Raw genomic sequence first — 12921 nt, forward strand, 5'->3', positions numbered from 1 at the left:
TTTCTTATCTCTTCATACTGTACCATCTTACCAATGCCCCCCAAGCCGCTATTGATTTATTCTATCTCTCTGACCACATCCTCCCATTCCATTCTACTTAGCTCACACTGCATATATTTTCTTGACTATCTCCTCAATCAAAATATTAAGAAAACTCTTAAACCACCTCTTTCCAATTTACTTTACATAACTATTTTGTGGGAAATGTATCAAGACTAGGAGCATTGTGAAACCCCTTGCAGGTGCACTATAACATACAAAAGACTTGGAAATACAATTTGTGCCACTTTACTTTGACCTAGCAACATAAACCAGTGTAATAGGCATGGGAACTCTTTCAAAGACCATAAAGGAGATGATGATATGTCTTATGTGCACAATGGAAACAAATCTTACAAAGAGTGTTTACTATTACAGTACATAGCAACCAGATATCTGTCAGTAATGGGTTTTGTCATTGTAGGGTTATATTTGTCCTAATGAATTTATTGCTACACAAGGACCATTGGCTGGCACTGTAGGTGACTTCTGGAGAATGGTATGGGAAACAAGAGCTAAGACCATAGTAATGCTTACTCAGTGCTTTGAAAAAGGCAGGGTAAGTAACTGGAGCTGGATTTGTTATGAACAGACTATATTTATGCAACTTTTATTAACAAATACATATTGTTTACAGATAAGATGTCATCAATATTGGCCAGAGGACAACAAGCCAGTTACTGTATTTGGAGATATTGTGATTACCAAGGTGGTAGAAGATGTCCAAATTGACTGGACCATCCGAGACTTAAAAGTTGAACGGGTAATTAATATCATTGCTGTGTATTTCATCCTGTTGTTACCTCCATCATCATGAAGTCATTCTCTCTACTAATTACAAATGAAATTTTCATTTTAGACTATTGCATATATGACATACTATGTTATGGTATTTCAGAATTAAAATCTTGTTGAAGCTAAAGTTTCAGTTAGTTAGTTTGTTGATTTTAAGGTACAGTATATTGTATGGCTTCACACCAAGGTATGACCCATATGATCCATTATGGATAACTGACCAACCGCTTATATCCAGAAAATTTAGAATTAAAAATGTAGTAATATAGTAATGTAAAGTAGTAATGTAGAATGTAGAACCCTTTAGGGCTACTTTATTACTTGATGTGCTTTCGTTGCTTTGTTACAGCAGGGGTGAATGTGGAGAAGTCAAAAAGTCAAACAAAACACCCACAAAAATTGTTTGGACTGTGTGTCTGTTCTATTAAACAATGCCTTAGTCTATTTTATGAGGAACGGTGAAAAATTTGGCCATGAAAAAAAGATATAAAATGTCATTTTTTTATGGTTGAGAATTGGCGTGGTCATGGGAACATAGCCATAATCTTATTAATTCTATGTTACTAGCACTATAATTACCACCACATATTGTGAATATAGCTCACAAGTTGTTCTTTTTTCTCCAGCATGGTGATTACATGATGGTTCGTCAGTGTAATTTTACTTCTTGGCCAGAACATGGAGTCCCAGAAAACACTACAGCTTTAATTCATTTTGTAAAAATGGTTCGGTCAAGCCGACCACATGAAAATACACCATCGATTATACACTGCAGGTACTGATCAAAAATTGTGAAATGTTGTCCTTCATTTTTCTAAGCTAGAAATTTGTTATAAACTGTATTGATGAAACTAAAAAGGTCACTTTTTACTGTACATTAGGTCAGTAGGGTAATGTAATACTTTTAGAGATACAGAACTTGATTTAATTTTTTATGAATGCTTGGAAAACAACAATTAAAGGATATCTACCCCAAAGATGAAGGATTATAAACCAAACATACTGACATACCAGTGTGTGCCCCCTCTGGCAGGATCTGCTCTTCTTTTAGCTTCTTATCCCCTTGCTTTTACAAATAAAAGTACTTTTAAAAGTATACAAATTTGCATAAAGCCTTTTTTTCTTAAAAACAAGGGCCTATGAAGCTTAAAGGGAACCTGTTATCACATTTGCACATATACAGCCAATGACAAGTTCCTATAAAACACTATTAACTAACTCACACCCTTCTTTTAGCTAAAAATTGTTTCGCTTACATCCCCATAAATCACCTTTTATCTTATATTACCTGGCATCAGAGAGGAGGGGTGTCCTGCTCGGCTAGCCCCTCCCATCTACTCCTCCCCATGCCTTATGCCTCCTTAGCCCCTCCCATCTATTCCTCTCCATGCCTTATACCTCCTTACTGGTCACAGTTCATGTCATGTGACCAGATTGACATCATCTCAGGTACTTTAGCCTCTTAATAAGAGCAAACTGTACTTCATGTATGTATTTGAACAAATTAAGTCACAGCAGCTTCCATGGACTTCTACTCCTATCCATCCTCCATAGAGGCTGCTGTGATTTCATGTAATCACATACATGATGTACAGTTTTCTATTCTTAGAAGGCTAAAGGACCTGCGATGAGGTTACTGGTCAGATGTCATGAATGTAACACAAGGCACCATGTAAAGAAATTTCCCATCTGTACATAGAGCTTTATATATCTGTAGATATATTAGCAGATGGTCCTTAAGTACAAGGAGGCAGAGCAGTGATTTGAAGAGACACAGACCTATCATTCAAAATAATGGGGCAGCCTGCCAGCCTGAGAGAGAGAAGAGTCACAAACACCAGACATGGCTCTCCAAAGCTAATTTGCATAACAGAAAAATGTCTATAATTAAGGTAGAGTTCCCCACTGGCAACTAATTTTAGGTGATAGGGGGAAGACTTGTAACCCTTTATCAGCAGGCAGTGTTTGTCCGGGCGATCAAAATCTGAGGACAGGTCCTCTTTAAGAAAAGCAGATCCTTCCATATGGGAACACACCAGTATGTCACTGTACTTGGTTTACAATCCTTCATCCTTGCGGTAGATGTCTTTCAAGCTATTATCTACGAAGTTTTTAGCACCCAAACCTGCATACAGACAATAATTCCCAACCATTTTTAACCCCTTAACGCTGAAGCCACTTTTCACCTTCCTGACACGGCCCATTTTTTCAAATCTGCCCTGTGTCACTATAAGTGGTTATAACTTCAGAACGCTAGACAATAATACACAAAAAAGGACAGGCACTGCCAGAATCAAAGATTGCCCATGCATCCTAGGCAACATGTATAACAAACACCAGAAAAGATAGATGCATACACTGGACCAATGTACAAATATAAATTTTATTAATCAAAACAAGACAAGACAAAAAATACAATAAAAACACTAAAAGGGTACAATGATGATATGTACCCAGCTCTCACGGGTCCAGAAATGACCCAGACCCCCCTGATTCAAAACTGCCCACCAATACAATATGTTAGAGTATCAAAGCTGGCACAGTAAAGTAAAAAATTGCATTGAACCTGTAGTAAATGAATGTATTAAGGGTGTAGAATACCTGCCCTACTGATACAATACCCAGCTAGATAGACCGCATGGGACTAAGTGTAGAGGGTGATGGAGGTGGACAGAGAGCCAGGAGGGTGGAGAACCCCACACGTATCGTCACTGCAGGGTGACTTCCTCAGGGACTTACCCCTGAGGAAGTCACGGACTTACCCCAGAAGGCACGGACCCGGCTCCCGGAAGGAGGATCGCGCAGCCTTGGGCACCGGCAGTCCTGGGGCTGCGATCGGAGCAGTGGATCCCCCCCCCCCCCCCGGTAAGCGCCGCGGGGTGGTCCGATTCTCTGTTAAATGCCCCTGACACGCTGCGGTTAGTGCGACCGCGGCGTGTTAGGGGTTAACACCCGCGATCAGAGAAATCTCCAATCGCGGGTGTTAGAGGCAGGTGTCGGCTATAACATATAGCCGACACCCGCAGCTTCTGGACCCGGCTCCGTTCAGGAGCCGGGGCCAGAAGTTTGTCGTAATAGTACTGCATTTTGTGGGAACGCACCTCCCACCATGCAGTACTATTACGTCAAATGTCGGGAAGGGGTTAAAGAACTATACTGCTAAAGCTGCCATAAACACTGTTGAAACATTTTCATTCATTCATTTTACTTAAATAATAACTGCTATATTTCCTACTCTAACACATCCAACCTTAACTTATTGTCCCTCTTATTCTGCCTTCAAACTCTGTCCAGGCTCACTTTTATAACTACTGTATGTTATAAAACAATATTATATTGACCATTGTAGTCCTAGGTTCCCCTGCACAAGCTTTTAAATCCTTAAAAAGTACTGACCTTTTAAAACCTGAAATCCGCATATGCAATTTAAATTGAAATTAACAAAATACTAAATAAAAAAAAACAAGTTATGTACAAACATATACACACATTCACATAGATAGTCTTGTGTATCAGCTGTTTCTAAAATTACAATTTCTCAATACTACATCATATGTGGGAAAATATAAATAAGTACATAAAAACGTAAAGGAAATATACTTTTTGATTTCAAGCATTATGATCCAAGGATACTTTGAGAATGCTGTAGCTACACTGATGCAGAAGCATATCCTGTTTAATCCCTGAGCTGAGTGGTTTTGCTGAAAAAACTATTATAACATTTAAAGGGAACCTGTCACCAGGAGACCCATTTTTAGCACTCCCCCAGTCCCCACCGAGCATAGTACATACACTGCCAAAGTGTTTTTGTATTAAAAATTGGTTTTACAGAAAAAAAGATATGTTATATTGTACCTTTCATTAGCATCTGCTGTGTGACTAGGCAGTTGCCAAATGGGAGGGGCTGGGAAGGAGCATTTCCTCGCCACCCTTGGGGAACAGCTACTCCATGTGACCTTTTCAAATATATGAAAACACCCATCAGCAACGCCCCCTGCTCCTCTACAGCCAATCCCGAGTGTGGGGAGTTATTTATATATTTGAAAAGGTCACATGTTTCCCAAGGGTGGAGGGGAACTGCTCTTTTCCAGCCCCTCCCAAATGGCAACTGCCTAGTCACACAGCAGATGCTAATGAAAGGTACAATATAACATATCTTTTTTTCTGTAAAACCTATTTTTTATACAAGAACACTTTGCCAGTGTATGTACTATGCTCTGTGGGGACTGGGGGAGTGCTAAAAATGGGTCTCCTGGTGACAGGTTCCCTTTAAGACCTTGGGAAAGCTAGATTGCTTCATCCTGCACACATTACATAACCCTGAACTGATCAGACAGGACTAATCAACCTGAGCTGGATCACTGATACACAGCAGCAGAGGGATTGTGCAGCAATTGATTACTTCTGCCTGTCAGGTACAACATAGTGATTACATCATTCTCTGGAGCAGTGCATACTTAATTTAATAGAAGAAGCGTCTGAGCCAAGCACAGAAGTGACAGAGCTTCATTATCATAAATGTATAATTATTTTTTCAGCAAAACCACTCAGCACAGGGATTAAACAAGATATGATCCTGCATCAGTGTAGCTACAGAATTCTCAATGTATCTTTGCTTCATAATGCATCAAATCAAATGCCAGATTTCCTTTAAATACCTGATGGTAGATGTTTATACTCACCTCCGCATCCCCATCGCCAATTAGCATCATCATTTAGAAGTACTGGACTGCATAGATATAAAGCTTTATAACCTATGCAAATGGACCTGAGGTGCTCTGCTGAGCACCTCATGGCTCCGCCAATAAATAATTTATCCACTCCCCCCACCCCTCTGCCAAATGACACACGCACACTAAGCCGGTACTATGCGCGATCATGGCAGAATGTAGTAAGACAATGCAAAGATCAAGTATACCGCGAGAATAGCAGTGGGAGAGCTGGTGACATCACCAGTTCTCTTAGCACTGTTTGTGTGCCATTTGGCCGGGAAAGGGGGGGGGTGCATAAATTATTTATCGGCAGAGCCATGGGGCACTACCATCAGGTTATCTCATGGTAGATGACCTTTAAATTACTTCCTTTAATTAATTCCTTTAAATTACTTTTCTTTTAGGTGTAATATATTGTACATTTTCTTCTTTCATTTTCTTGAAACTGAGATGTTGAAATATTTTGAAGTAAGCAGAAATATTCATATTTGATATGATATTTTAGTGCAGGAGTTGGACGATCCGGAGTTTTTATTGCAATGGATCATTTAATCCAACACATTAACCACCATGACTTTGTGGACATCTATGGTCTGGTGGCAGAGCTAAGAAGTGAACGAATGTGCATGGTACAAAATCTGGTAAGTTAAGGAAATAAGATCATTCAGTAGTTTATTTTATTCGTTTATTTTGCTTGTAAGTATATGAATCATTTCTGGCAAGAATAAAATTCATTTTACTTCAGTTTAGACAGCATTACATACAAAGTAAACCAGAACTGAACAGATAGCCATACAATATCAAAGAGCTATAAAGTTACTTTGTAACAGACCTCTAGGACTTCTAAGTCATGTTATAGCATATGAGCCCTAGACTTAGGAGCTACCATGTAATAATGAACAGCTATTTGGAAATATGACAGGTTTCTTTACAATTGAATGTGTTCAATGAATTGATATTGTGTCTTTTTTCTTCAGGCACAATATATATTTTTATACCAGTGTGTTGTGGACCTTCTAGCAACCAAAGGCAGTAACCAGGCCATCTGTTTTGTAAATTACTCTGCTCTTCAGAAAATGGACTCTTTGGATGCCATGGAGGGTAAGAAGATATAGTGTACTTTTTTATATTGCTTTCTGCATTCTAAATTACTTTTTATGCAGAAAAAAATATAATAGCCTATAATGAAAATTGTCATGGAGAAATAAATGAAATGAGGCTACATTTACTTTATTAGCATGCAGTGTATGTTGAAAATTGGCGTATATGCAACTTTTCTTGTTTATTTTCTTAAGTGTATAATTAAAAGAAATCTATCATCAAAATCCATCATGATAACAATAACAATAACTTATAGATCCAGACACTGTGACTGTGGTAATCTTCTTATATTTGTTATCCATGACCTCCTTCCTTCTAAAATCAAGTTTTAAAGTAATACAAATGAGCCTGAAAAGCTACCCTAGCCACTGTGATCTGGCTTTATGGGCTGTGACACTGTCTCACCCCCCACCCTGTTTTATCAGCACTTTTGCAGTGAACACTTCCTTCTTACTGCACAAGTGCTGATAAAACAGGGGGGAAGTGAAACAGTGTTACAGCCTAAAAAGCCAGATCAGAGAGAGGCTAGGTAGGAGAGTAGCATCTCATTAGCATCATTTTAAAACATGATTTCAGAAGAAGGCAATACCATTCACTAGCACATACTGTACATCAGACTGAATGTTTGAAGCCCCACCTACTTTCTACTTAATAATCTTCTTAACTAATTTTTGCCAAGTAAATGTTCATCTCAACATGTTAGTGTGAGATCCCTAAATTAATGCTAGCTGGTGCTCCCATTCACCAATGATAGCAACATTAGCTTGCAGTTATTTGGAAATGGTGTTTGATCCATAATCAAAAACAAAAGGGTAAAAGCATTGGTATATCTTATCTATGCAATTGTTAGGGTTCTCAGATCAAGGATTGCCATAATGCATAAATATTTAGTGGAAATGAATTAAGTAACACAAACAAATATTTTGGGTCACTATTGATTTTTTAGTAATTAGACAGATATTTGCCTTTGCTTAAAGGAAATCTAACACCTGATTTAGCTTCTACAAAGCACAAGCAGTGCTTTGTAGAGGTTAAAAAGCTTAACCCCAGGATACTTTTATTATCGATAATCGCCAGCTGGTTCCTCTTGAAAAAGACTTTTATCTGTATGTAAATTAGTCTGAAGCCCCTCCTCCATCCATCATCACACCCCCACAGCCCTTCTAACCCACCCCCTCCTCTCCCCCAGTTAGCTGGCTCTTGATGCAGACAGCAGGGGGGCTAGGCTGTGGATAGGAGACAGCGGGCAGGTTAGAAGGGCTGCGGGCACTGATGCCGGAGCCCACAGGGGCTCTGGTAAGTCTTTTTTAAAAGGAACCAGACGGCGATTATCAATTATGAAGGTATGCCAGGGTTAGCTTTGTTAAATCAGGGGGAATTGGGGGCATAACTACACTGGTAGCAGCCATAGAAGCCACTATGGGTCCCACAGTGTCAGGGGGCCCAGGTATCTGACCTGACACATTAAAGAATTGAGGATGTGCACCACTATATACACATTATGCTGCACATTGTACACCATAATATGTATATAACATTTATTCTGTATGTGTATATGGTATATGGTGCGTGTATATACTGTATGTGTGTGTATTCTATATGTTTGTATATGGCACTGTATGTGTGTGTATTTACTCTTAATATGTGCGCATGAGTGTATAAATGTGTGAATGCAACTTGCATGTGTGAGTATATAAATATGTAAATTTTTTAGGTGGGAAGGGGGGCTCCATGTAGAAGCCTGTAATGTGGCCCTACCTTTCCTAGTTAAGCCACTGTATGGAATATTGCCTTTAAAGGGGTGTACCCACAAATGACAATTATAACATATCCACAGTATATATAAGAGGATAAGTGTATGATCCATGAAGGTCCAACTGCTTGTTTCCCTAATGACCACAACAACTGAGGTCCTTAAGTATTCCGTGTGAATGGAATAGTGGTGTGGATTGTGACCATTACTCAGTTCTATTCTATGTGATGATTGGATGGCACCATTTTGGCAGTCCCATAAAAGTAAATAGAGTAATTGGCAAACATTCATGTTTCCTGCTCATAAGGGGGGCAAGGACCTCAGTTTTATTGTTAATTTAAAGGCCCATGGATCAGACCCCAAGATCAGACAACTACATCCTAGATGGTGGGAGGTCAACGTGTAGGACAATCTCTTTACAAAATAGGCCAGTTGAATTCCTTTTACTGCATGATAACTATTATTACTTTCTACTTATTTTTAGGTGACGTTGAACTTGAATGGGAAGAAACAACAATGTAACAACTCACATCAGACCAATCCTCATCCTACCTGTGGCAGAAGCCAAAAGAGCTCCCTCTTATGGAGGAGATCAGAGGAGACATGGATTATCCAACAATCACTCCTGTGCCTTAAACTTCTGTCAGTAGTAAAGTAATGTGCACAGAAGATATTCTCATATTTTGCACTGCCGTGGTCTAAGAGTAAAAGAATCATAGGAGATTTTTTTAAATTTATCTTGAAAGAGATAAGCAGAGCCAAACCAAATGTAAAGTCTTACTGTCCTCTGTGTGGATACCTCTGTTTGAGTAATTGCTGCCTCTTTTTTGAGATATATATATATACATATATATGTATGTATATGTTAAGGATTTTGTCGGTCTTGGGATACCATGCTCTGATCCTGAACAGCTGAAGGGTCACACTGTGACACTATGGAAATATTTTGGCTTTTACACACACAGTAGCTCTTCAGGGATACTTGGGGCTATTTGAGACTGCCAATTGTTTTATCATTTCTGTTTCAATATTTTGCATATAGTTGGCGATAAATTACCTTGTTTATCTATCTCTTTTTTAATGAAAACATGGTGTAGAATAAAGGTTTGATTTATGATACCTTCTTATGAATTGATGTGTTGTTCTTGAATTCTCATCGCAAAGATTTAGGATTCCCACAGGTATAAGAGCATAGAACCTCACAATAAAATCTAACATGTTTCTAGTATATTATGCTGTGTTATACCAGAAACAGTAAAATAGAAACAGTATAAAATAGTAGTCTAGCTAAGCTTGATTTTGAAGGGAACTTGTCACCCGGAGACTCATTTTTAGCACTCCCCAGTCCCCACAGAGCATAGTACATACACTGCCAAAGAGTTTTTTTTAATAAAAAATAGGTTTTACAGAACAAAAAGATATGTTATATAGTACATTTCAATAACATGTGCTCTGTGACAAGGCACTTGTCTCCTTGGGAGTGACTATAGAGGAGAAGATTCCCCCCACCTTTGGGTAACCATTCCTCCATGTGTCTTTTTCAAATCTATGAAAACACCCATATCTTGGCTTAGCAACGCCCCCTTCTCCTCTATAGCCACTCCCGAGTTATTCATATATCTGAAAAGGACACGCAGAGTAGTGGTTTCCCAGGGTGGTGGTAACTGCTCCTCTATAGCCACGCCCAGGGGACAAATGGCCTAGTCACAGAGCACATGGAAATGAAAGGTACTATATAACCTATCTTTTTTCTATAAAAACCTATTTTTTATACAAAAAATCTTTGGGCCCATAAGGTATCACTTTCCCTAGTAGTATAAAACATACATTATAGTCAGGGGGCCTGGCACAGGCTTTGCACTGGGTCCCTGCAGATTCAAGTTATGCCACTGTGGGAGATATATCAAAAGTGTCTGAAAGCAAAACAGTTTGAGTTGCTCATGGCAACCAATCATAGCTCAGCTTTCATTTTCCTACAGCAGATTATACAGTTAAAGTTGAGCTGTAATTGGTTGCCATTAGAAAAATTTTACCTCAGACACTTCTGATGAATCTCCCCCTATTGCTATAAATTTCCATATTTAAACCTAGCCTCAAATATGTATTCACTGCCTACTGTATCTACTAGCGCACAACTTCCAAAGGGTCGCTAATGATCTTTATACCCAAATTCTGCCAAAAACGTATTGTGGGATTTATTTATTTATTCATCCATTCATTATGCAAGTCATTAATATGAGATTGACTGGCACCGATACCTGGAACCTTCACTTATCGGCTGCTTGAAGTAATCATGGTACTCCTTTCAGTGACATTTTGGAGTTCTGCATTCATTTAAATAAATTAGTAGTTTTGACCCTTTAATAAATGTTTTTATGCTCTAGTTGCTGTGTGGGATTTTTTTCCAAAAAGTCCCAAAAAGGGAGGGGCTATGCTGGAGGCGCTATGCGTTTTTTTTGTCCCAAGTCATGAATCTGGCTTTGCATGTGGTATTACTTGTAGTAGCATTTCTATGTTTACACCAAATTATTGAGGTGGTGGAAATAGTCATGTGAGACTATTTATCGGTGAAAACACCCAAAAAACATAATCTGATTTTTTTGAGACTTCTTACGCCATAAAAGCCTAACAAAACCTATGATAAATAACACCCATTGTGTACATTCATTACATAGCCAGTATGAAGCCCAGTTTCATTCAAGTTAAGTGGCAGTATATAGGGTCAAAATGTATGGCATAGGCGTATCCCACTTTATTTCTATGCAGTGGCATAGGTCGCCCATGGACCCCCCCACCCTCTGAATACTTTGTCCCTACATCTTGGTTCCCTGACAGTGTTATCCTCTTGCTGCCCCTAACATCCCCCCCCCCAAATACTGTAAGGCTGCGTTCACACATTTGTTCTTCATTTAACCAGTTCGCGCCGTCCGCCATGTATTCACGGCGGCGGTCGGGTCACGCTGCATGGAGAGGGCTCACGGGCTCAGCATATTGCAGCAAAGGCTTACTGGTAACACCCGCGATCGGTGCTAGCACCGATTGCGGGTGTTATCACAGCCATCGCTGCAGGCAAAGCTGCCGGCAGCCTCAATATATGCTCAGAATAACTTTTGATAAACTTTGTAAAAATGGACATATTTGTTTTTATAATTTCCCTTTTCTGGATGAAGACCAGTATTGAACTTTACTTCACTAGGCCTAAAGTACTGAAACTACTTATTTTTGAATAATGCAGTATAATAAGTGTGCATGTCCATGTTTAATTTTCTTCTTAGATAAACAGCTGAGCTATATAGATTGTATAGATATAAAGTATATATAGATATATACACAATATTTCCTGGACATGAAGAAAAAAGTTAAAAAATGTGGGTACAGTAGATTGCTCCAGTTTCTTGCAGAATATTTATAACTTAGCACGTCAGCGGAGAATACATACAGTGAGCCATCTGGTCCTGCTGTGATTTATTGTAAGTAACAGAGAAAGTCTATTGTTTTAGCTTAATTCCTGGATGTTAAGAGACTGAAAAATTGAGCTAGATATGTGATATCCATGAAATTATCGCCCAATTCACGTTAGAATTTAAAAATGATCTAAGCAGATTAGATTTCCCTCCAATACAAAATTCCAAATAAAAGTGAGATGATTTGGATCTGTTTAAACATTCTGTAAACACGCCTATAAATGTTGTTTATAGCAAAAAATGACTTTTCTTGTAAAGAAGTGTAATGTTATATTGTATTTCCTATCTCTATCCTCTAGAACACAAAAACATGAAATGCAATAACCACAATTGTTGTTAATGTATTTTTCTTCCTATTTGCACATTATATTCCATTAACCTTTTCTTGCCTGATTATGGAAGATTTGCATCTAGCCAGTCCACACAGGATTCTATACCTGTCAAGCGTGAGATCCATGGAGCCATACTGTTGTTTAAAGGGAACCTACCACCACAAATCTACCTATGAAGGTAGAATGGGTGGTAGGTGCATAAATAGGATGTGAGGATAGCCATTTTTAGAGCTCATCCTCAAGTCCTAGCTATCTTTTTGAAGTCTTTAATGCCTTAGTATGTACATTTTTCTAAAGCAGTTACTGGGGCATGGAGTAGCCGGACATGAGGCTACACGTCGCGGCTACTGCACGCCCCAGTAGCCTCTTTGCATCTTCTACCTTGACATCTTCTGCACGCAGCTCCTCGTAGCTACACACCCTTGTCTGAGAAGCCAGCATTCTGCGCATGAGCAAAATGCAGGACCACGGCTGCATGGCCACTGCTCCAAAGCCGGAGCTACTGCGCATGCGCAGAACTCTGGCTTCTCGGACAAGGGCTACGAGGAGCTGCTCACCGGAGATGTCAGGCTACTGGGGCGTGGAGTAGCCGCGACGTGAAGCCTCATGTCCGCCTATTCCACGCCCCAGTAGCCGCTTTAGAAAATGTACATATTAGGGCAATAAAGATTTTAAAAAGATAATGGGGACGTGAGAATTACCTCTAAAAAGGGCTATCCTCCCGT

General features: G+C 39.2%; 1 protein-coding gene across 3 annotated transcripts in view; it reads left to right on the top strand.

The window, feature by feature from the left end:
* The window catches only part of PTPRQ (protein tyrosine phosphatase receptor type Q), a 212927-nt gene extending 203456 nt beyond the window's left edge, over nucleotides 1-9471 (top strand). For all 3 annotated transcript variants that reach the window (XM_072146492.1, XM_072146491.1, XM_072146490.1), the window contains 6 exons: nucleotides 464-598; nucleotides 677-802; nucleotides 1461-1609; nucleotides 6052-6187; nucleotides 6524-6647; nucleotides 8885-9471. In XM_072146492.1, the coding sequence (XP_072002593.1) occupies nucleotides 464-598; nucleotides 677-802; nucleotides 1461-1609; nucleotides 6052-6187; nucleotides 6524-6647; nucleotides 8885-8922 (708 nt within the window). In that variant the 3' untranslated portion in view covers nucleotides 8923-9471. The remainder of the gene's footprint in view (nucleotides 1-463; nucleotides 599-676; nucleotides 803-1460; nucleotides 1610-6051; nucleotides 6188-6523; nucleotides 6648-8884) is intronic.
* Nucleotides 9472-12921: the final 3450 nt, after the last annotated feature.

The sequence above is a fragment of the Engystomops pustulosus genome, chromosome 4 (assembly GCF_040894005.1).
Source record: "Engystomops pustulosus chromosome 4, aEngPut4.maternal, whole genome shotgun sequence".
In the NCBI taxonomy this organism is placed as follows: domain Eukaryota; kingdom Metazoa; phylum Chordata; class Amphibia; order Anura; family Leptodactylidae; genus Engystomops; species Engystomops pustulosus.